The sequence below is a fragment of the Musa acuminata genome, chromosome BXJ3-6 (assembly GCF_036884655.1).
Source record: "Musa acuminata AAA Group cultivar baxijiao chromosome BXJ3-6, Cavendish_Baxijiao_AAA, whole genome shotgun sequence".
Classification (NCBI taxonomy): domain Eukaryota; kingdom Viridiplantae; phylum Streptophyta; class Magnoliopsida; order Zingiberales; family Musaceae; genus Musa; species Musa acuminata.
The window spans coordinates 741,986-766,251 of NC_088354.1; the positions used below are offsets into that span (position 1 = coordinate 741,986).

General features: G+C 36.5%; 4 protein-coding genes across 8 annotated transcripts; 2 read left to right on the forward strand and 2 right to left on the reverse strand.

The window, feature by feature from the left end:
- Nucleotides 1-294: 294 nt before the first annotated feature.
- LOC135640632 (transcription factor CSA-like) lies at nucleotides 295-2,623 on the forward strand. Of its 2 annotated transcripts, XM_065155295.1 has the most exons (4): nucleotides 295-906; nucleotides 1,123-1,584; nucleotides 2,114-2,191; nucleotides 2,261-2,623. In XM_065155295.1, the coding sequence occupies exons 1-4, from the start codon at nucleotides 537-539 to the stop codon at nucleotides 2,380-2,382; spliced, it is 1,032 nt and encodes a 343-aa protein (XP_065011367.1). In that variant the 5' UTR covers nucleotides 295-536; the 3' UTR covers nucleotides 2,383-2,623. The 2 variants fall into 2 exon arrangements, with proteins under 2 accessions (XP_065011367.1, XP_065011366.1); XM_065155294.1 differs by having other exon boundaries at nucleotides 2,114-2,623.
- A 2,320-nt stretch (nucleotides 2,624-4,943) lies between these two features.
- Nucleotides 4,944-10,430, forward strand: LOC135582804 (uncharacterized). Of its 4 annotated transcripts, none has more exons than XM_065154395.1 (9): nucleotides 4,944-5,052; nucleotides 5,337-5,457; nucleotides 8,068-8,170; nucleotides 8,293-8,352; nucleotides 8,744-8,806; nucleotides 8,900-9,100; nucleotides 9,188-9,278; nucleotides 9,381-9,592; nucleotides 10,025-10,430. In XM_065154395.1, the coding sequence occupies exons 2-9, from the start codon at nucleotides 5,342-5,344 to the stop codon at nucleotides 10,115-10,117; spliced, it is 939 nt and encodes a 312-aa protein (XP_065010467.1). In that variant the 5' UTR covers nucleotides 4,944-5,052; nucleotides 5,337-5,341; the 3' UTR covers nucleotides 10,118-10,430. The 4 variants fall into 4 exon arrangements, with proteins under 4 accessions (XP_065010467.1, XP_065010466.1, XP_065010468.1 ...); XM_065154394.1 differs by lacking the exon at nucleotides 4,944-5,052 and adding an exon at nucleotides 5,061-5,204 and having other exon boundaries at nucleotides 5,297-5,457; XM_065154396.1 differs by lacking the exon at nucleotides 4,944-5,052 and adding an exon at nucleotides 5,062-5,204.
- Nucleotides 10,431-12,697: 2,267 nt separating this feature from the next.
- Nucleotides 12,698-17,865, reverse strand: LOC135640272 (cyclin-dependent kinase B1-1). The gene is made up of 8 exons (XM_065154566.1): nucleotides 17,545-17,865; nucleotides 17,315-17,459; nucleotides 16,715-16,776; nucleotides 16,504-16,615; nucleotides 16,261-16,354; nucleotides 14,621-14,690; nucleotides 13,832-13,970; nucleotides 12,698-13,196 (listed from the first exon to the last, which is right to left on the reverse strand). Exons 1-8 carry the CDS (start codon nucleotides 17,739-17,741, stop codon nucleotides 13,104-13,106), a joined length of 912 nt encoding a protein of 303 aa, XP_065010638.1. The 5' UTR covers nucleotides 17,742-17,865; the 3' UTR covers nucleotides 12,698-13,103.
- Nucleotides 17,866-19,090: 1,225 nt separating this feature from the next.
- LOC135640274 (protein LURP-one-related 8-like) lies at nucleotides 19,091-20,051 on the reverse strand. The gene is made up of 2 exons (XM_065154567.1): nucleotides 19,764-20,051; nucleotides 19,091-19,674 (listed from the first exon to the last, which is right to left on the reverse strand). The coding sequence occupies exons 1-2, from the start codon at nucleotides 20,010-20,012 to the stop codon at nucleotides 19,324-19,326; spliced, it is 600 nt and encodes a 199-aa protein (XP_065010639.1). The 5' UTR covers nucleotides 20,013-20,051; the 3' UTR covers nucleotides 19,091-19,323.
- Nucleotides 20,052-24,266: the final 4,215 nt, after the last annotated feature.

The window sequence follows — 24,266 nt, forward strand, 5'->3', positions numbered from 1 at the left end:
GGGACAGCAGGCGGGCGAGGAGCAGCGGCATCTCTTCGTGAGAAGACGAGGAGATCCGCCCACACGACCCGCTCGCCGGCTGCCTCCTCCTCTTCGTCCTCCTCTTGTTGCCTGTTTTCTGTTTCTGCTCGTGGTTTTCGGAATCTGTTTTCGGGTTTTGATTTACTTCGGTGTTGGACATGCACCAAGTCGTGCCCGCTGCCCCTCTTCTATATCAGTGTCTCGATAGAGACCAATGTGCGAGTGAGTGACTGAGAGAGAGAGAGAGAGAGAGAGAGAAGCGTGCGGCTCTTTTTCTTCTGTTCCTTTCGAAAGTTGCTGCCTTTTGTTCTCTGCTCCGCTTTCTATATCTGCCAAAGCGCTTCTTTTTGTCGTCATTCTTTGTTCTTCGACGAAATTGATGACACACAACAAAGTGAGCAGGAAAGATCCATTTTTTATGCTTCTGGATCGAGGTTTAAGAAGAAATCAACGTGGGACAAGGATCAAAATCATTTCTTTGTTGTGATATTTCCCCCTCTCTTTTAGTAAAATTAATGGGCCACCAGACGCAAAAATCTATAGCGGGGATGGGGCTATTCTATCCGCCACTGCTGTCGCCGCCGCCGCCACCACCACCACCTCCGTTTCATGGAGACTCTCCTTTCAGTATCGCAAAGGGAGAATGGTATGAGAGGAGGGTTCCATCAGAGGAGCATGAGGGCATTGAGGCCCTGAACAGGAGATTGGGTGAGGAAGAAGAGAGTGAGAGGTCTAATGGAAGGAGAGTTCATGAGGATAAGCAGCCCAAGTCCTCTGGCAGAGGCCATTGGAGACCATCAGAGGATGCCAAGCTGAAGGAGCTTGTCTCCCAATATGGCCCCCATAACTGGAACTTGATTGCCGAGAAGCTTGAAGGAAGATCAGGTACGCCATTTAATCCTTCATTCACATCAACTGCAAATAGAAGACAGAAAAATTCTGAGTTTGCTGATTCTTTCTTGACTTTATGCATCGTTCAAGAAAACTGGTTCAGATTCTGCCTATTTTATTTGTCCATTGGAAAAAAGTATTGAGCCTGACGAATGATAAGTGGAGTTTGCTTCTTGGGTTGAAATGGTTGATGGATTTTGTTGTGGACAGGGAAGAGTTGCAGACTGAGATGGTTCAACCAACTGGACCCAAGGATCAACAGGAGAGCCTTCAGTGTGGAAGAAGATGAAAAGCTTTTAGCTTTTCACAGGGTGTACGGGAACAAATGGTCTCTCATCGCAAGGTTCTTCCCCGGGAGGACAGACAATGCTGTGAAGAACCAATGGCATGTGATCATGGCAAGGAAGAAGAGGGAGCAATGCAGTCGTTACATGAGAAGGAAGGCCTTCACCACCTCCCCTGACCACTGGACTCAGGCCTTGCCCCAGATGATGAACATGAGCAGTGGACACAATGCTTGGAGTGGTGACTCCTCCATCACCAGCACCAGAGATGAGTCTACCTCAACTTGCACTGGTCTCCCCCTCACTCCCTCCGCTTGCAGGTTCATGCCTTGTTTCTTGAAAGATTCTGGTCTGGCATCACATCAACAGGCCTTCCACTTCTTCTTGGGTATGTTCCATTTCTTTTCCTTTTCCTGACCTTTCTGATGCTTCTCCATCCTTTGGGTTTCATCTCCTTTTGCTAATCTGGATTTGGGCCCTTCCTCAGTTCCTTTCCTTGGAGAGGCAGGGGGTGGATGATGAGTGACTCTTTTATTTTCTTCTTACCTTTCAACTATCTAATTTTAGTCTATCAATTGTGCTCCAATGCTACACTGTCTGTGAGTTATGGTGTACCCGAGAAGGTCATTGCGATACTTAAATTAGAACAATGGTTGTGTATATTAGAGCACGACAAACACAAGCTCTCTTTAACGAGCATTTCTGGTATTATTGTCCAATCATATATATATATATATATATATATATATATATATATATATGTTATTCCTCAATCTTATTTATGATCAGTTTCCTTCATTCTACTCTACCCTTAAAACATTTGCAGATATTATTTGTTCTCTTTAACACTTTGATTCAAAGTGTAAATATGTTGTGTCTACATGAAGGGCTTCAAATCAAGTCTGTTTCTTGTGCAGGCTTAGATGAGAAGCTGCAGACCAGAAGGAATGGATGTACTGAAAGGCCTGGTGAACCTGGCACTGTCTTCAACAATGGTAAAGCACCAATGGTGGAACTTGCCATGGGATCTGGTCACTTTGCTTACTCTGATGCATCTTTTGAAGGTTCAGCAACTGAACCAGCAGCCAACCACACCAACAATGCCTTCCTGCAAGCTGAAAGAGATGGTGGCACAAACAAGATCAGTGTTCGCTTCATTGATTTCCTGGGTATTGGAGCAGCATAAAGCGGTCAACTGGAAAGCTCAAAAAACCAACTCCAATGAGAGTCTCTGCAGACACTTACAGAGCACAGAAAACTGGGAGAAGCCAAAGGTGGAAGACAAAGAACAAAACAGAACAAGAATACATACAACAGATTGGTTCAGTATAGGAAAGTAGGAGATTGATTTTGACACCCAGCTCTGTTTGTGCATTGCATCACATCTTTTGCAGACACTGATCCAACGAAGTATGATCTTATTTTTATCTGCAGTTTATCTCCATTCTCAGTTCTACACCTGCATGACTGTACTTGTTCCTAAATCTCATTAAAGCTACTGCATAACATTGTCGCTCTTCCATAGAGTTCGTAGCTTGTGTCACTGAAGGAATGAGAAATACAATAGCCCCTTATCCAAGAGGAAATATTTCCTTGAGCTCATCCTATTATAAAATATCATCAATCTAACAGTACTTATTTATCCATCACTTTGCTTTTCACTTTGGTCCTAACTTAGATCTTCTTACTGGTCGACCCTCAAATGAGCACCCAAGTCATTTCTGATGCTCAAGATAGATTCGGGTTGATAGAGACATCACCAACTATCACCAACTATCACATATAATATGAAAGAATAGATCAAAATCATTAAAAAGATGAGGGAAAAAAAATGCTTAGTAGTATGATCCCCGACTAAAAATTAAAACAAACATCTTTTTACATGCTTCCAAATATTATCATGCAAGCAAAAAGAAGATAATGGAATATTCTAACTTAAAACTCCTACCTTAAAAATATTATTTTTATCGATGAAATCTTGAACATAATTTTAATCAACAAATAACACCCTCTAGAATCTAATGTGATTGAGCATTGACAGGAGCACATTTTTAATCACTCTCTTCCAACTAATGGATAATTGTTCCAACCATATTATTTTAATGAAAGTATTGATTATTTTACTTATCATAACATATTCAATAATGGAGTTTTATGCAATTTTGTATGAAAATATGGTAGCACTAGCTTTAAAAGGCTTTTTATGCAATTTTGAATATCTTATATAACAAAGAAATATGAGATGGTATAATCAGGAGAATAAATAAAAAATGAATTTTGATTTAGTTACACTTAACTATCCTCTTAACATTAGCCTTTATAACTTCAGTCTCTTGATAAATAAATAGTATTCAACTTCTACATTTTGCATTATATGGTGTCAAAATATAATAGATAATGGTCAACTTAATTATCCTTATTATCAATATCTCTATAACCTTCATCTCAAAATTTAATATAAGAATTATTATTATTTTAAATAATACAATTAATAAAAGACTAATATATAATCAACCATAATGTTTATTTTATATTTTTAATCATTTTATACTATTAATTAAGCACAATAACTCCCAACTTCATGTCTCTACACAAATCAGTCTTATTCTTTGTTTCATTGAAATCTTTATTTATTTCATATACTAATCAAGCATTTATCTTAATTTCCATTTATGTTATTTATTTATATTAAAGTAATTATAAATGCAAGGGTGGATGAATTCTAATAGCAAGGATATTAGAATTATTTTTTACTTAAGAGCTCCTAAAATTTCAAGGATCATTAGTGAACAAATCCATTATACCATCTTACTCTTTCATGTTAACAATAGGAGAGCTTTCCACACATCAAGGTTTTTACAAGTCAACATCCCTTGTTAGGGAAGAGTACATGTAATGTCATCAAATGTTATCTCATCTAATTATGAAATTTATAGTTCTTCTTTAAATATGAAATTTTATCTTAAATAAAATATTGATACAATTATGTCCTTATCAAGGCATTTTAATGTATAGTTGATGAATTTTATGTTCAAATCTACTTAAAAACGTATTCTGTATTTAGTTTGCACTTTGTGTGTCATTTAATGTAATGAACTAAAATTATTCTTTTAAAAAAATAATATAATTAGTTGTAATAAATATATATTTATTGGGTGAATTTTTAAAACAAATAATCATACATATTTACCTCAAAATTATTGTATCATTTATACTAACAATTTGTTTCCTAATTATGTAATTCTAGGATTATATCAAGCTTTACAATTGTCTTATACATTTTCGTTTTTATCTAAATAATATATAACAAACATAAAAATTTCTAATGTCCTCTTTTAACTTTTAGTCCTACTTTTAATTTAAAAAATAGAAAAATATTATTTTAGAATAATGCAATAAAATAATTATCATTTTATGTGCAAAGTTTTTCTTTTCTATCCTACTTCTAGAAACAATCAACTTTTTTTTTTTTTACGACCAATCATTTAATTTTATCAAAATTATTTACCATTGATTTGTTCTTTCATCGATTTAAATTGCTACAACCATTCCTTACATGTAATTCCATTCCAATTGCCAATCACAATTGTATATCACACACGCTTTGCACGTGTAAAGCAAGCGAAGCTGATCCCTCCCACGTTTTATTCTCATCCTGTCCGTCCAAACTAAGCCTCGGATCCGACCCGTCAGATCGACGGCCATGATCAATTCCTTTATGATCGCATCGGCTCAATAGCCGTCCAATTAATATTACGGTCGATCTCCCCAGTTGAGGAGCGCGGCGTCGTCGCTTGGTTTCGTTTCGTGTTCTTAATCTCGATCTGGGAGGCGTTCTCGATCGGCTCTTCTGCAGGTGCGATGATCTCCGTCTCCGATTTAACTCTAGATCGACCTCCTCAACCGGATTCATAGACCTAACTTCCCCAATCCTAGTCCATTACTCGTCTCATGCAGTGGTGGCTTCTGAATTGGATTTCTTCGCTGATCGATAAGATTTTGTGCACGGTTGGGGTTGATGTTAGATGTTGATGTGTGTTCTATTAATTAGTTTATTACATGATGCTTATCTTGTCTCATTTTCTTGATTCTGTTGGTAGATTTGCATTTCGTTTGACGGAAATATGAACCCCTGTGCAGGGGAGATGGAGGGCGTTAGGGCACTCCTGTTAGCGATCGTGTTTGTAGTGGCAGACTTGCCGTGGGTGTTGGGCTTCCCTCTCACAGCTCCTGCGTTTCTGTGGTCGCCTCAACCTTACCGGTATTGTATTGAGATGCAGATACTAAGTAGGTTTGGTCTTGGAAAGCAAATTATTGCTATATTACTTTTTAATGCAACTATGCTTGTGATAAGTAAATAGGACATTATTTCTACTTGTGTTATACGGAACATTTTGAATAAGAAGTGTTAGCCTTTTTTCCATTATTAGTATGTTAACAATTACAACTTCTGACCATTCACATTGTTGGCAATGATAGCACATCTAGCTGGACATGCAGGACTTGGGTAGTCTTTTTGCATCTTTTTGTTCTGACCATGACAATGTACGCATTAATATAGTGGTTCGGTTGCTGCTCTCATATTTCCTCAGCTTTTACTATCTTTTCAATAAATCATAAGTAATAAAAAAAACTGGATTTACCTCATCTTCATCTCTCTTCCGGCGCATCAAAGAGAGGGGAGGTGGAACTGAACATACTAGATGAAGTTGGTACTTAATAGCACCAAATTATACCTTTTATTTTCCTCTCATCATGTTAAACTTGTATTCTTACAAGTGCTGAGAGCCTGGGTAATGATCAAGTCAACCTGACCTAGAATAATTAATTGGAAGTATAAGAAACATGGCCCGACCTATCTTTTTTTCCTCGTGTTCCTTCTAGTGAAACAAATGTGACAAGGTTGATGATTATGTCCTTTCTTGATAGGACTAAATGGAAAGGTATATAAAAGGGATTCTTGATGAAATTTCTATGATCTATTTACTGTCCTTACAAGTAGATCTCTAAAAGTGTCGCTTGAAGTTTTAACATTAATTATGGTTTTCTTTGAGTGTTTGACCGAAATGTTCTGGCAGTTTTGAAATATTTCTAGTATTTCGTTAAGTAACATTGTATTTGAGTGTATTATAAAATGAAAAATGATATCCAATGATGCGCTATGAAAAGAGTTAAGTCTCAAGTTCAAAAAATGATCTTTGCTTATAGATTTTCTTCATTGTATTTCTAGTATTCAATGGGAGACTCATAAAAACAATCTGTGAGTGAATGGATGGGTTACTTTAACAGGGGAGGATAACAAAAAAAAATGGTGTGTGAATATATTAATTTTTTTCAACCTTAAAGATTTTCTTCCGTGTCTCCATCTTTTTCATTGATAAAAGGCCTCTATTTCATGGTTGAGTTAATCTCATGGCCTGTTGCAATCTTGTACATGTTTAGTGATGTAGGCCTTAGTATGTTCTATTCAAACTTAATGATGGTGCAATTATATATGAAATTGGCAGCATTGAGTAAGTGATACTCAAGTGCATAGGAACTGGATTTTAGATCTTTTGCATTTAAGCATTACAATATTTGGTCTTGCTAGAACCAATATACAATTGTTTTTCTTAAAATATGTACTTTAAATGATCCTCAATTTTCTTAAATCACATGAATTAAGAAATGAATTTGTATGGATGATTAAAAGATCATAGATGAAATCAAGATGTAGACTATATCATTGGATTTGGTAGTTTTAGACTTTTAGAGTCACTTGATCGCTCTATGTTTTGCCTAGACTGGTATGGAATCTATGGACTAGCCGATACATACCAGAACAATGGCATGTCAGATCAGTGGTATGGACTGTAGCATGTGCTTCCCAATGCATTATATATAATATCATGAAAGAGATTTGCACACTGTTTGTCAGTATGCTAGCACGCACCATACCCATACCAATCCAACATAGGACTGGCATGGGTCTGGTGCTTGAAACATCAAACCATGTTATAAACAACATCTTGATATCTTGCATTTCTATTCTCTCCATTGACTCATATAAAAGGAGAAGAGAAGAGAAAGAAAAGAGGATAAGAGGACAGAGGGGAAGAGAGGAAAAGAGAAGAGAAGCTAGGAGAAGGGCATTGTGAATATTTAGCAAAAATGTAAACTTTATGTTGGTTTTATGATCAAATAATTAAATTTTAAACAACTATAGAATATTGAAAATAATTTTTAGAATATACCAAAGATTTTCAAAAATATCAAAAACATATATAAGCATTATATTTGTATTTTTAAATGTGTTAAATGTATATTTACTAATACTTCATTACAACATGTTTGCCAGTACCTATATATTGACTTTTGATCTGTTTATCGTGTATCTTTATATCCTAAGGTTTAGCAGCAACCATATCAACTGTTAAATCATTGTTGCACCAATGCTCTTTGGAGTTTAAAACTATTGACTATTTCATAAACATATCCAGCTGCTTATAAATTATGTGGGAGTTCTTCATTCTTTCTCTTGTCAGTTCTTTTTTCTCTTTGTTTACTTGATGCATGTTTTCCATAGGCTTATAATTACTCAGTGAGAAATAAATTGACACTTTTAATCATTTAGTATTATCAAGGATGGTTGATTTTCTTTGTGATTTATACTATGAAAGTACATGAATCACAAATTCATTCAATGATGAATGTGGCAAAATTGTTGTTTTCCTACTGTAGAAGCATGACTTCTAATTGCATAGGCATATGGTTGAATGAATTCACTATTCAATCATTTTTAGGCTTATAGTTGCCACTGAGGAATATTTTAATTTTTAATGTTTGCAGGCATTTTTTTCCTTTTGAAACTAGTTGCCTACTAATGTTGCAGATCACCACATTATAACAATAAAGAATTCGTTGACTACCGCACAATCTCCTCTAAGGACTTAACAAAATTGGTTTTGTCTGAAGGCGGCTGGTCAAATATTCTGGTAAGTTGTCTAATTGGTGATTAGCTATAATAACTTGGTGCACTTTCATAAAATTTGATTTAGCTTTCAATGTTTTCTTTGTGAAGCATATATTATTTAACTTGGATATATATATTTTGTAGTGCACCAAGGAAAGCCTTGATGAGAATACGGATGTTGCTGTTGTTTTTGTTGGAAGGAAGGTAATGAAATTCAATAACTACCTGCTTGTTACTTAGTGAGTAAGGGTTTTTCAATTTGGAGAAATAAGAATTACTTGCTTCTGAAATTGATATCAAACCATTATTTGACAACTATTTGCTTATTTTTTATCCTTGAGAACATGAAGTAAGAGGCTCATATTTGTAATTAAAATAAATGATTATGTTATCAGTCCTGTACATAGAACCATTTTATATCAAATTGCAAACTGCACCAGTGTTGCTCTATCCATTTAGCGACCTTCTCCTCATTATGGTGAATCTATAGACTGAAATTTTGACTTCATGAGGAATTTGTAATTGTTACAAACGTCACAAACTTGGTTATGCTTCTCCAGTATAAATACTGACTATGTGCTCCTTTGTTGTGTAGTTGCATTCGTCAGATATCTCTAGTCCAAAACAATCGGATCCTTCTTTGATAGACATTCTGAAGGTATCCATAGTCGCTTTCATTTTTCTATCTTTTACAGTCAAATTTTTGTTTGCTCATCATATTTTGATTTAACTTTTCTCTTTTGTTGTTCAGCTGTCATTCACAACTTCAAACTTCTCTATGGCATTCCCATATGTTGCCATAGATGAACAGGAGACACTGGAAAATTCTCTAATTGAAGGTTTTGAAGAAAATTGTGCACAAGGATTAGGACTGAATCGCATTGCTTACTTGGATTCCTGTTCCATAAATGGCGGAAACCTTGAGAAACTTAACAGCTTGCATTCAGTTCATGTAAATTATTTTTGTTTAAATTGAAACTGCTGCTTTATGATTTTATCTAAATACTAATTGTCTATTTCTGAACTTTAATTGACCCAGGACTTTCTGGCCTCACGGACAAGTGGGAAGATGGATTTAGTTGTTCTGTGCAGTGGAAGATCGGAAGTGTCGGGCCACACACAATCAGAAGGCATGTTATTAGTTTGAGAAAGATCATTTCTGTGTGAATTTTTACATAAATTAAAATGTTGTGCTTAGTTATTAATTGTTGTCAACTTGTTGATATCTGCAGGGGAGGTTTTCTCTGACATAGTTGATTTATTAAAGCAGTCTGGTGCCAAGTATACAGTTCTCTATACGTCCAGGCCATACAAAACATTACAGTACCCTGCACATTTGGCATTGAGGTTTCTTGCAGATGGTACCCAGAGCAATGCCTCTAACAACTCAACTTGCGATGGAGTTTGCCAAATAAAGTCATCTCTCCTAGAAGGGATATTTGTTGTAAGCCCTTAATTCGTTATCTATCCTTTTGATCGAGTTTCATAATCAAATCTTTCAGTAACAAATAATGTCGAGGGTAATATGCATTGAGTTTTTTATTTAAATTTAAATTATTATATGTTCAGATGAAAAACAGATTTTTATCTTGGAGGTTTATGATTTACACAAATGAACATCATTGAGGAGCTACTTAATGAAGAATTGCCAAACTTGACCATCTTATAATTGCGATTATGTTTTTATTGTTGGATCTGCAATTATTATTAGTTGCTGTTGGTCTCACTCATTCAGAGGTTCAGTAGAATGTGGTAGCTTGTGTTCATTACTCATACTTATCTGACAGGAGACACAAATAGGTTGTTTTTTATTATGCAGTTTTAGTTACACCAGAAAGTTACTAATTGCATGCTTTTTATGCATCTTCCTTTTCAGGCAATTGTGCTGCTCATAATTTTGATATCAGGTCTGTGTTGTATGATTGGAATCGACACACCTACAAGGTTTGAGACTTCACAAGAATCCTGAGGGTTATCCAGAGAGGTGTGCCATTGATGCACTGGTGTACTTGGACCTAAGGCACCAATATATCTATATTTTTCACGATAATGGCAAGTAAGGTTATTTTGGTTTTCTTATCATTTTGCATGATAATGGCCAAGTAAGTTTGTTTGGCTTTTCTAATCCAGCGTTTTTGCCTGTGTATAAGGTATTTGTTCTCTTTGAAAACTTGTAGATCTAAATCTGAGGCATTCATGTTGTATTATGAATTTGTATGTCTTTCTCATTTTTCCTATCATGTGGCCTGGACATGGCATGAATAATAATCCATGTATTCCTACGGTGCCTGCTGGAATTCTGTTAATCCAATAAAACTGCCTGCATTTCTTATTAAATGAGGTAAAGAAAAAGGTTTCAAAGTTTGGATCAATTGTCTTTGAAAGTTATTGTTGGTTTGTGACAATTATGTCGTCGTGTTGTATATTTTAAATATTTGATAGATTTCAACAAATTCTTGATATTAGCTGCAGGCCAAAGCAAATCTTGGATGTGATAAATAAGTAGATTGTCTAAATGTTGATAATATACGAGTATAGGGAGAGGATATCCTGTGAGTACCATATGCAGTATTTTAGATCGTAGTAGTGTTATAACAACCATGTATTTAATGGGTCTGATCCATTAGTCTCAATTAACTGGACTAGGAAATGATCCACTTGACATGCATGCACTATTAAGTTGTATCCTGAGATAAGATTATCTGAAAAAAAAAAAAAGATTAAAATTCCTTTTTTTTTAAATTTAAAATGCATTGTTCTTTATCGTTTATAAATCAACTCCCGTCACCAACTTTATCGAAGTCCATACAAAAATAAATAAATAAATAAATAAAATTGAATCTCGATATTCCAATTCGTCGGGTCGGAAAGAAAGTGGAGAAATACTTCTTATCTTCTTGGTTTTGCACTCCACTCTCATATGTTCATAGGTGTGTTTCTGATGAGGCCATGCTTATAGGAGAGGGTGCTTTGCATCCACTATCATATGCTCGGAGGCCATATTTATTGGAAGGGATGCCATGTGACTTTCATTGGGGTCATCATCTGGGAGTTGTCGTCCATTTGCATCAATTTTTGTCCTTCCAGAATGAACTCTAATACCTTCGGAAATGAGGTGACTTTTGACTCTTTCTCTTCAACCAACTTAAAATTAGATCTCATCATTATCTATACAATAAACCAGTGTCGCACGACATAGAAAGGTGACATTATGTGATCAAATCTAACATTAGTTATCACGGTAAGATCAAGCTGGATTAATTAATTTTGATAGAAAATATATAATCATCAATCATCGCCTATCATGCAAATATCATGTAATGCTCATAGAGGAAAAAATAAGGTCCAAACGACTTAACACTCGTTTGTCCGCATGGATAGGAAGTCTAAGAGTTAGTTCGGGTCACTTCTCGAATTGTTTCCCTTGCAAAATATTCATAGAAATATTTTCAAGAGTCAAGAGAATAATCGACCTACCAGACCCGATCCTGAAGGCACCATTGCAGCCTCAATGAGAGGGTCAAAGGGAGATGTAAAAGGTATGCGGTGAAGGCCCAACTACGAAGTAGTACTACCGCATATCCCTATGCCCGAGAATGGTGAAGTAGCTCTTCTACTCCCCCTCGGAGGTCCTAATCGATACTTGCTGTCAAAATGAAGTGATAGTAAGTTAGGCTGCTACCAACTCCTTCAGTTTCGCTTCGCTTACTTATTTATTTTCGATTTGTAGCATCACCACTGTGTAACGACTCTCATTGATCGTGTCCGAGATGCTGGTGCCATCATTCACTAGTAATCTATTATAATTGATGACCTTCGAGCTGAGGTCGAGGAGCTGAAGAAAGGGAGAGCCTCCTCTACTATTGTCAAGGCGGAGGCTCAAGCAACTAAACTGACACGTCAATTGGAGGACATTGAGCATCGTTTGACTGGCCTTGCCGAGCAGTTGAAGGAGGTCGGAAGCCACAATCATGCAATAGAGGATGAGCTTGTGCGGCTCACCTAAGAGCTAGACACGATGAAGGTGTACAGCTCGGAGCTCTCCCAGGAGCTAGATATGGTAAAGACGCATAACTCAGAGCTATAAGCTAAAAGAAGCACTAGAGGGTGAACGAAGTCACATACCAGAGCACCGAAGCTATTGTTGGGTGAACGAAACCACATACCAGAGCACCGAAGCTAACATACCAGAGCACCGAAGCTATCGTTGATTGCCGATTATAAGATGTTTGTCGGGTTACGAAAGAGTTTGGAGAGGATGGGACAAGTTTTGAACCAATTTGATACCAAATTGCACTAACAATAACTCATCATCAATATTTATTTTGCACACGGTGAAGGCATGCTACTCATCCATCCCATGTAGATCTAATCTCATCCCTTACCGTTTCCCAAAAAAAAAAAAAGTTTAGCAACAGCTCTAGAGCTCAAAGAATTTATCAATATTTATTTTGCACACAAGAAAAAAGATATCTTCAATTACTACATTTGAAATTTTTTAATGCTACATTGATGAGATAGACATACTTTCATGCATTCAATCACAAAATAAAACTAATTAATTATATGTTGTGCCATTAAACGCAATTGATGATACAGACAACAATGAAGTTAGAAAGTCCGGACAACATCAATCCTTGTTTACATTGTAGGCCTTAAAAGAATGATGAACAAACAAGTCCATCAACACCTTCCCAAGCAAGCTTCCTGAATAAACATTGGGTGATGAAAAAGTTTACAGTCAGTGTACTGAGAAGCAAGTGCCAAAGAACACTTTGATGACATGCTTGGAAGATCAAAGCACAAACCAATATCTGAAATAAGGTCACACACTGTGGCAATTACTAATATTGCCAAACCCTGATCAAGTAAACATTATTCTTCCCATCCAATCCGACTTCAGCAGCTCAGATTCCCTATGGATTGTATCTCTCTTGGTGGAAAAGAAAAAGGCACTAGAATTGTGACTTGTCCAGGGAATCAAAGTAGGGGTGCTCCATTGCTGCTTTAGCTGAGATTCTGTTAGCTGGGTCGTATTGAAGCATCTTCTGAAAAATTTACCACGAAAAGAAGAGTCTGGTCAAGAATACAGTCCGTGAAAATGAATCATACAAGTTAGTTAAAATACGACACACAATCAGGTTGAAACAAGTAAATGAAAAACAAGTCAACCGGATTTCGGTAAGCAGTTTCAGATAAATAGTGGTGTAACATCATTGTGTTCGTATACACAGACTGTAATATTTGATTAATGGATTCTTCACATAATGAATGATAATCCTAACATGCATCATGTTACAATGATCAGAGCATCAAAATAAAACAAAGAACAAATATCCTTACTTCAGCAATCATAAATTATTCTTCTACTAGTTGAGCAAGTATGGCAAGGCATCAACTGGAGGACATTACATCGGATATTCAAGAATAGAAAATATGATTTCTTATGTTGATGAAATTTGATATTTTGATTGCATAATATCACTCATTTATCTCCAAATTGGAAATGACATGTTCCTTGTGCTAGCATGAGTCAGAAGGAACAGGATATTTTCATCAGTTTACAAGCCACCAATATTACTAGGAAACATGTATATAATAAACTAATTCAGCTTAGCCTAAATCAATGATTTAACACTTGAAGAAAGCTTTCCAAGTTAACTATAAACATAAAACTGTTTACCGATAAAAGATCAACGCCTTCAGGTTCCAGTGCTGGAACTGCACGTGCCAAGTTCTGAGGTTTCCATTGTGGATAGGCATGCCAATCCCGCAGCGAGCCAACTCCAGGCCATTGCTCTTCAGTTGGAGTCCCTAACAGCCTTTATGAAAGAATGTCATGTCAACTTATGATCAAGCAGCAACATGTAATGTAGAACATATCAGACCAGAGATATTGACACCATCAGTGCTTCTGTAAAAATACTTGGGTAAATGCTATTTATTGATCAATTAAACAGAGCTCAAATGCTAAAAGTGTTTCTAGTGCTATACCTGGAAGATTGACGGAAACATTCAAACTTATATTTATGTAAAAAGAAAAAGAAATGAAGGAAGTCGGGGCTTGTAGTTTTAGTTATTCACATGAATTGTGGCTAGGCAACAGCATCAACTATTCATTAATCAAAAAAGAAACTTAATTTCAATATATATTTTCCAGAAGCCATGGGGATTTTGATATATCTTTTACGAGGAAAGGAATCATTAAATGTCATCAAATGCTTTCGGTGCAATGTTTTTCGAACATCAAACTTTTTTTTTCGTTCAAATTCCATATAAGCATACTCAAGTGTAAAATTTTCGAGTCTACAAGTAAAACCCACTTATATATGTTTCCCACCAGCAATATTGACATTTTCAGGACCTGGTTGAATTACAGGTTAGCACACAAGTATGATGTGGAACTTTGGTGTACATCCTCCTTGATGACCCACACTAAATCAGGAAGGACTTCTTTTAGGAGAGAACAAACCTGAAGATGTGAAGTAACTGCTGCAACTCGGAATCACCAGGAAAAAGAGATTGTCTTCGCACCATTTCAGCTGTGTCAATATGAGTACAAAGAGATAAGCAGCAGACAGATGTTCATATCTTGTAACCTAACTAAATCATGTAGATAGCCTTCCCTACAACAGTTGGCTATATGCATTTCAAGGTCAGACTATAGCGTTCATGTACTTGAGAAGGAAACACCTTAAGATTATGTTGCATCAAGGATTCCAAGATATACTCAGAGAAGAAGTTTAATCAATTGTATTAGGTTTTGCATTTCCCTTGAAGAGTGTTGCACTCTAAAATTGGAGAGACTTGTTCATCTCCCAGCAATGGCATGGTAAAAATATCAGATAAAGCATGCAACCCCTAAAAAGTGGTGGAGGAATGCAACAAAAATTTTCAGATGATGTATAAAATTTGAAGATAAGATTCTATATCAGTTATCTCATAATAAATTTGTTACTGGCTATAGTGGCTAACATTTTTTGAGACTACAATAATCTGTTGATATCCTCAGTTTAAGAAAGCTATTTTTAATATGAAAAATCAAGTCATTTAAAATTTCTGGCAACATTTAACAAACCAATCAAGGAGCAGTAGTAAGATAGCCATTCAAGAGTAATCTCAACCAAGAATTTATTTTTCACAAATTTTCATATGAATCGGATAAGTTGAATTCTACAAGGTGGCAGTTGTGATATCTCAGGTATCTCAACCTCTAATATGTGCCAGGCTTCTTTTCTACAATTATAGGCCTCTTACATTGCATATGGACCTTGTTTTTGCAAGTTTATGTGTCTTTGTCTGCGTGGTTTAAATGGCATATAAGAGAATGGACCTGCCCATTATAAGATCAAAAGATCTGTTTGATATTTCAAGGTCTTTAGATTCAAGTGCCACCAGCTCTATGGTTCAAAATAGAAGCAAACATGAAGAAGAGAGTAAGAGATGGGTGGAGGGATGGAGGGAAGGAGGGAGGGAGGGAAAGATATAGGCCCTGCAGATTCCTTGCTGCAGACACAATCACCTTGCCTTAAATCCTTACCACCAGAGAGCTGGAGCACATCAAGAAAAGGTATATCCTAAAGTTGTTGGCAAACCATGGCTCCTTCTCACTAGATTTTAGTGGTTGGTAGTTTTCTCTTCTTTATTTTCTCTTTCTTGTTCCAATGGCCAGGTGGTCCGAGATGTTTTCTTCCGATGGCCAACTGACATCTCAATGCACGCGCATTGCATTAGTGGATAACCAAAATAGTGAGTGTCTACATTACAATGTTCTAATTGACATCACAAAAGAATTCCAATATGATAACTAAAATGTCAATCTTAATTCCTACTTCAGACTATCCATCCTAATCATTTCTTGTAGCTAGAATGAGTTTAAAGTTAACAAAAATCTAATATATATTAAAAAAAATAAAGACATATATAGTTTAAGTCCAGGTATAGTAACAACAAAGCCCAAATAAAGCATATTATTTCCCATAAAGATTAACACTCTCATACCACAATTTTTGTGACACATAATTTTAATTAACTAGAAACGTTATTTTTTATGAGGGCCCATTTTATGAAAGAGACTTCATATTTTAGTGAACTAAAAGGTAGATATCATACCAAAGATACATCCTACAGACCATATATCCACTCCAGTTGAGTAGTGGGTTGTTCCCAACAAGACCTCAGGTGCTCTATACCAGAGAGTAACAATCTACATAGGAATGAAATTGTTAGTCCACAACATAACCAATAAAAAAAGCTAGCTACATAGCTTTGAAGTGGAAAGTAGCATTAACTTGAACAAATTGAAGGTAAAGCTAAAGAGAATTTCTAAACATGGAAATAGGTATAAATAAAGACCTCATGTGTGTAACTCTTCAAAGGGATTGTGAAGGCTCTTCCCAGCCCAAGATCAGCAATCTTCAAGATGCCCTTCTCTTTATCGACCAAGAGATTTTGAGGCTTCAGGTCCCTGGTTCCATCGTATTACACCGGCCATAAGATATATGGTACTCATGGCATGGTTCCCTTCAAAATCAAGATAGGGCAAAGAACCAGTAGAGAAAAGAACCTGTGGAGCACGCCATGGCTATGACAATGTGCAACTCCTTTACACAACTGATACAAAAAGCTCTATGGTACAAAAAAGGAGAGAGTTATTTCTTTCTAACAATTACAAGGCCATTTTAAATAGTTGAAAGGACTGAAATTTCCAAAAAAAGACAATGAACTAGCCAAGTCTATTCATACATTAAAAAAAAAAAATCCTTCCGTAGTTCTATCTCGAACTTTCAAAATTAAATTTCAATACCATAAACATGAAATTGAAATCAAATATAACCATGAAATTCTGATACATGGTGAAACAATAAAACAAGACTTTAATTTTTTTGGAAAATTCTGATAAAAAAGAGGCATAATGTTGAACACAGTAAGCAACAATGTGTGAGGATTTTTATGATTCGAATCTCTAACTTGCAGGCTTTAGAAATCAAATTACAACACCCTATTAATTCATCGTAGTAAAAATAGATTAGGATCTGCTGGGATCCACAAAGACCATATTTCTGGAACCGAAGGAATTCAAGATCAGAAAAGGCTTTTCTTGTTCCCATTTGCAAAATTTAATGTACGCAAAAACCCACAATTCGAAGGTCAAAAAGAGAAGCACCTGAATGACTGGGGAGGGGATCGACCTGGGGTTTGTTCCCCTGCGATGAGAGTCGATGAACTTCTTGAGATCAGTATCCAAGTATTCGAACACCAGATAAAGAAGCGGCTTTCCGTTTTTCTCTACTTGCTCCACATTCAGCAACCTAACCAACCAATAAAACATCCCAATAACAAAGAATTAACCCTCCTTAAGGAAAAAGAAGCAACAATGCGAGAGCAAGGGAGTACCGGACGATGTAGATGGAGCGGGAAAGGAGTTGGAGGAGGGAGATCTCGCGGAGGGCGGTAGGGGGGATGCCCTCCTCGTCCATCTCGAGGCGAGTCTTCTTGAGGGCGACGAGTTGCCCCGTGGCCTTGTCCTGCGCTTTGTACACCTTCCCATACGTCCCTTCCCCAACCTTCTCCAGCTTCTCGTACTTTTCCATCGCGCGCCCCGCAAGACCTACTCCTCCGATCTCGACCGATAACCCTCCTCCCAGACCCCAAGAACCCTAGATCGGGAAGAGAGAGATGGAGCGGACGCCAGCCCTGTTTTGAATTGCTGTAGAGAGAGAGGAGGGGGGGAAGAAATAGTGCGTGTGTGTGTGAGGGGTATAAATGTAATTTTACGTGAATTTATTACTGTAAAACTGGGCTGGAAACAGGTGGCGGTTTGATGGGCTTATAAAAGTTGGACGGCCCAACGGCCAGCGGGCGCGTGTCCCCAACGGTCGATGCGTTCAAATTTCAAAATGGGTGAGTCAGATGTCGTTGCTTCGGTCGTGACGCACCGGTTAGATGACAGTCTTATAGGACTTCAAGTTGCATTCCACTTACGGAACGACTTTGGGTACGAGTGAGGAATGTGGAACCAATAAAATAAGCATAGTTATTAAAATCCGACCAAACTGATTGTTTAAACATTTATTGTTATTTGTTTTAAGAATATTTATATTGATTAAAATTAAATTAAGGTGAGAAAAAAATAACATTTTCTCCTTTTTCATTAACCTCTTTTCGTCTTACTATCTCTCCCCTCTATCTTCTTGAAAATAAAAGATACGTAACTAATTAAATTATATATTTATTTTATAAAAAATAAGTGATGAATTAAAGATTCAAGTCCTTTTTAACTAAACTAATTGGCACCTTTAAATCCTTTAATCGAAGATGATAAATCAGTTGCAGCACACGCCACATAGTTGGAATCATTTTGTCGGTGGATGCTTCCACAAGCCACCATTGAGTCAGAGTGTTTGAAGCCGTCCAACCAAAGGTGGCCTCATAAGTGACCACTAACGAGATTAGGTGAGTCAAGAAGGGAGCCAAAGGTGTGGCTGTGCTAAGTAGGAGTTCCTTTTTTATATATTCTATTAGCATCTAATTTGTCATTTATTATCCTCTCGATAATTAATGAACCAAATCAATAGAATTATGATATCCTTTACAAAAATTTATAATATAAGGCTCCATGACAATTGAAGTTCCCACCATTAAATCTTGCTTCGAGAACTTTCTTTTGCATTGACTCAGTCAAACATTCCAATTATGACCAAATGAGTGAATCCATCATGGGTGAAAACAACAGAGTTTTATTTTATATCGCGACCAAATTAATTATTTCAGTTAAATCATGTTAAGATTATAAATCATACATTCCTAATGAAAAATAAGTACTCAACAAAACAAAACAAAAAATAAAGAAAAAATTTGTTTGGAAAAGATTAGTGTTGCTTTTATGAGTTTTTTTCTTTGCCACATTGTTGAATTTTAATTTGTCATCAAACTTTGCCCATCCCAAATAATCTTTCATTGGAAATGGAATTGTTTACACCAATTTTTTTTTCTTGCCTTTTAGTAGTTCATGGTTTGATAATAAAAGAAAACCATGGCTAGATAAAAAGGCTCCATCTTTGGGAAAAGAAAAAAAAAGAGATTGAAAGAGAAAATATCTTCTGAATTGGCTGGCATGCATCATCAAATCATGCAATGGCCTCCATTCCATCTTAAGATCTCAGCTGTTGATTCTTATCTGAACATGTAATCAAGGACGATGACGATGGCCATGGCGAGACGCGTGTCGAGATCGGACTGGACCACGAGGCGGAACACGTCGCCCCCGAACGCCACGCCTCCCACAGGTTCCTTCTCCCGGATCTCCGCCACCCTCCGCCGCCGCCGATCGTACACGGCGCAGCTCCGCCGCGCGTACGATCCCTCCACCTCGTAGCCGTATGCGCCGCCCCCGCCGCGGCGGCACGGTGTCACGTGAGCGAGCGCCCTGGAATGCAAAAGGCTCACGTGCTTCTTGACGGAGCAGAGAGGGTTGACGGCATCCTCGCCGTCGTAAACCAGCCACTTCTCCCCAAGACTCAGCTTCTGCACTCAAAAACCAGGGCGAGTCACCGATCCGTCCTTACCGAGTTAAATCAGTAATATATTTGCGCCAACGAGCTCTTCCTGCGTACCTTTCGCCGGAGGGTTAGCAGTGGCTTTCCCGCAGCGTCCATGAGCACGACCTCCCCCGTACTCCCAGACCCGTAGGTGTCGACTCGGAAGACCAAGCTTCCCTCGGCATCAAACACCGTGAACCCCCTGCAGCTGAACAGCAGCGACTTCCGCCACACCGTCAGCACCGAAGCACCGAAACCGTTCCGGCCGACGTCCTCGCCGGTGGCGCAACAGGCTGCGGCGCTCGGGTGGACCTTCGTCATCATATCATGCACCACGTCGGTGGGGGTTCTCCGGCTCGCTGTGTACTTGGCGACGGCAGGGAGGGGAGCTCATATATATAGACGACACATGGACGAAAATACCCCTATATCAGAATAATATTTGCGTGCGCATGCAATGGGTTGGGGGAGTTTACGTCAAAGGGGGGCTATAATTAATGCTGGCTGTGTTAATTACCATTACACAGCTGATTAAGTCAACATAATTACGTTATTTACGGAGATGTGAAAGGACACGTGGACGGTTGAAATCGACCGAATGAGTTAGAATACGCACCGGTCTTTGGACGGCTTGGCGGCGTTAGCGAGTCACAACAACGGTTGAGGCATTCCTCTTTAGCCATGGAATTATGATATATTTATTGAAACAAATTATTTTTGCATACGGATTAAATATAATGTCTTAATTTAACTATGAATAAGATTTAAAATCTAATAATTTGAATATCATGGAGCTCAAAGGATTGATCTCAAGGCTTATATATCACTGATTTCTTTGAGAGGAAATTAATTGGACAATCTTCCTCCTAAAGTGAGTCAAGATTGTGTTGTTGACAAACAATGCAACGATCACAGATATTTTTGGGCCATTTTGCAAGCATGTCATTCATTATATGTGGCATAATCTCCACCATAATAATAGTCAAACCGAGTGCAGTCGGGTGAGATGTGCTTCGATTTCTAAGCATGTCGGCAATAGAAAATTAGTTTTCAATGTGTTTTTGCGCCTCAAGTTATGGGATATATGTATTTGGACGACCCAAAACAGGCAAAAGTCTTATGTTCAATATTTTTATGTATGGAGGATAAGATAATTAAAAGTAAACTAAAATAAATTGGTGTTGAAAAGTCTAATTAGATTATGTATGGAGGATAATAGAAAACTTGAGTTGGTTTATAATATTAGTTGGATATGTTATTATAACAGTTGAGCTTTAAGCATATTTAACAAGTTCATAGTTAAATTATCATACAAGAGATCATATGATAGTATTATAATTTGAAATGAAAAAATTATATGTAATTAAGCACATAGTTTTCATTGTACACAATTAAACCAAAGCCAACAAATAGATCTCGAGGACATGTTATCCCATCTTGTCCTAAAAAATAGCTACAGAAAGTTAAGTATAATGAATGCCAATTGTCTTGAAGCCATAGAAGGTTGGCAACATATCACATCGGACATCTTCCACTGAGGGGACAAAACTACATGCTAAACAATGTGGTATACATCACATTGGCAATGAGAGTGATCCTTTTGGACAAAGCCTTAAAGAGTGTTCCTAATCAAACACAAATTTGGTTCTCTAATAAGATGGCAAGAAACGGGCATGGAGATGGGCACACTACCTTCTCAGGGGGCAGTCGCATGGTCAACAAAAACAGTAGAACAAAGACCAGCAAGCTTGCTACTGATTACGTGTTCATTCCTCCATTTTCAAGTCTAAAAAAATATGAGATGAAGAGTCAAAATAGGATGCTGAGGATTGAAAGAGACGGGTGGTATACAAATTTAAGTTTTCCATTTGAATTAATATCCAATCTCATGTACATTAAAATGACTAGTTTGAATAAAAATATGATCGACTAGATAATTCTCAATATGATATCAAGGTTAAAGTTTGTAAAAAAAAGAGTGAAATAAGGTTAAAAAGTATTATTTTAGACGTTCTAATATGATTCAAATAGCCTTAGAGAATTAGGAATTTAAGTGTGACAAGAATTCTTTGTGAATTAGATGTTGTTTTATCTTAACATCTAATTGGTTTGGGATAACTAGAGAGAAATTTATTTTTTTTATTTGATTATTCTCATATTTTTTATGAATTTATTTTTCTTGATAGATGTGTCTTATGTCGAATTTTCTTATTATTATTATTGATTCTTTAAAATTTTCTTTTAGCATCGAGTTCTTCTCCCCCGATAAAGATTAATATATATTTGATTAGCATTCAAGAGATTGTTGTATTCAAGTAGTACTCTTATTAACAATGGATGGAGACAGATATCTAATTCTTTGTGTGTGGTCTCAACTTGTCTGACATATCTAATTTGGTTTTGGTTTTGGTTTGCTCTTTGTAGATTAGCTGTTCATTCTCAGTTTCTCTGATTCATATGGAAAGCAATTGATGTTGCCATCTAAAGGTGTGTGGATACCACAGAAGAGTAGTGGGAGGAAAAAAGGAGACACTGGATTCATAGTGCTGAAAGCAACAACACAAAGGGGATTAGGCTTTGAAAGCCCACGTGACATTTCAGCAGTACAAAGGTCAGCGGTTCTATCTTTCACGTTTCAGCAGTACAAAGGTCGGCGATTCTATCTTTTATTTTATTTTATTTTCGATATTAATATCTCGAAGGTTCTTATGCAAGAATTATGGTCGATTTGTAACGAAATTATGCATATGATTTTGAAGACCTCATTTCTAATCCTTTTGTTGAGAATTTTTTATCAACCCTTGTGAGGGTTTAATTATCGAGTTTACCTTTTGAAATTAAGATCGTAAATTTATTTTTTAAATTATTTCACTTATTAGTCGATCCCTCAAGATTCATGAACACTCATTGACCTTTGAGATGAAATAGTTCATCAGAGTTTGTTTGGAGATCGATTTGTCTCGTCCTTTGAAATAGAGAATATGAATCGGTCAACTAGAGAAAAAGAGAATTATGAAAACCCACGTGACATTTGAGTAGTACAAAGGTCAACGGTTCTATCTTTTTCCATTTTGTTTCCGATATTGATATCTTGAATGTTCTAATGCAAGGGTAGTGGTCGATTTGTAGTGAAACTATGCATATGATTTTGTGGAGACCTCATGTCCAATCCTTTCTTGAGAATTTTCTGCCAACCCTTGTGTGGATTTAATTATCGAGTTTACCTTTTGAAATTGAGATCGTAAATTTATTTTTAAATTATTTCATTTATTAGTCGATCCCTCAAGATTCATGAACATTCATTGACCTTTGAGATGAAACAGTTCATCAGAGTTTGTTTGGAGATCGATTTGTCTCAACCTTTGAAATAGAGGGTGTGAATGGATCAACTAGAGAGAAAGAGAACTATAAAAACCCATGTGACATTTGAGTAGTACAAAGGTCAACGGTTCTATCTTTTTCCATTTTGTTTCCGATATTAATATCTTGAATATTCTAATGCAAAGGTAGTGGTCGATTTGTAGTGAAACTATGCATATGATTTTGTGGAGACCTCATTTTCGATCCTTTCTCGAGAATTTTCTGTCAACCCTTGTGTGAGTTTAATTATCGGAGTTTACCTTTTGAAATTGAGATAGTAAAATTATTTTTTTAGTTGTTTTATGATCGATCCCACAAAATTGATAAACACTCATTGACCTTTGTGAGAAGACAGTTCATCAAAGCTTGTTGGAGATCGATTTGTCTCAAACTTTAAAATAAGGGGTGTGAATCGATCAACTAGAGAAAAAGATCTTGCAAGTATTATTGTAATGGAAACTTTTCACGATTTACTTCTCTACGATTGTGTTGGGCATAAGAACTACGAATACCCTAAAAAAAAACTAAGTGCCTTCAATATGAGGATGACACCACCACTAGAGCAATCGCTTCTTAAGCAGGACGACTTTGGTCAGATAGGCAAACATGTTTTTGAGTCATTTGATTGTGTCTATGTTCATTAGATCCTTGTGTTGAATCTCAAATTTTGATGATGAAATCAACTAATAAATTTATTAGACTAATATATTTTTTAAGATAAGTGATATAAGAAAATACTTTAATCATAAAATCAGAGAACAACTAAATTTAAGTACGAGAGTTGCATATTGTGTTGGAAATATTATGTCGGAAATTGGACATTGAACCAAAGGATTAATCGATAAGGATAAACTTAGGTTCGGATATCATGCTAGATAGATCAGAAACCATGTTAGAAGATCAGATGTCATGGAGAAATTAATATGTTGAAGGATCAAACGATATGCCAAAAGTTAGATAAAGTACCGGAAGAATGGACAATATACCAAAAGTTTTGAAGATATAGTAAATGAGTTAATTTTTTAAAGATGATCTATGGGCTAATTTATGTTATTATTAGGTTAAATCATATTATGTTATCATTAGTGAGAAATCTAACACTAATGATCTTCAGGATATTTAATCTACACACATATTTATGTGATAAATTATATGTATATATGCCTTGAATATTAATGATTTTTATATTTATCCCTTCAAATCCTTATACGACAGATC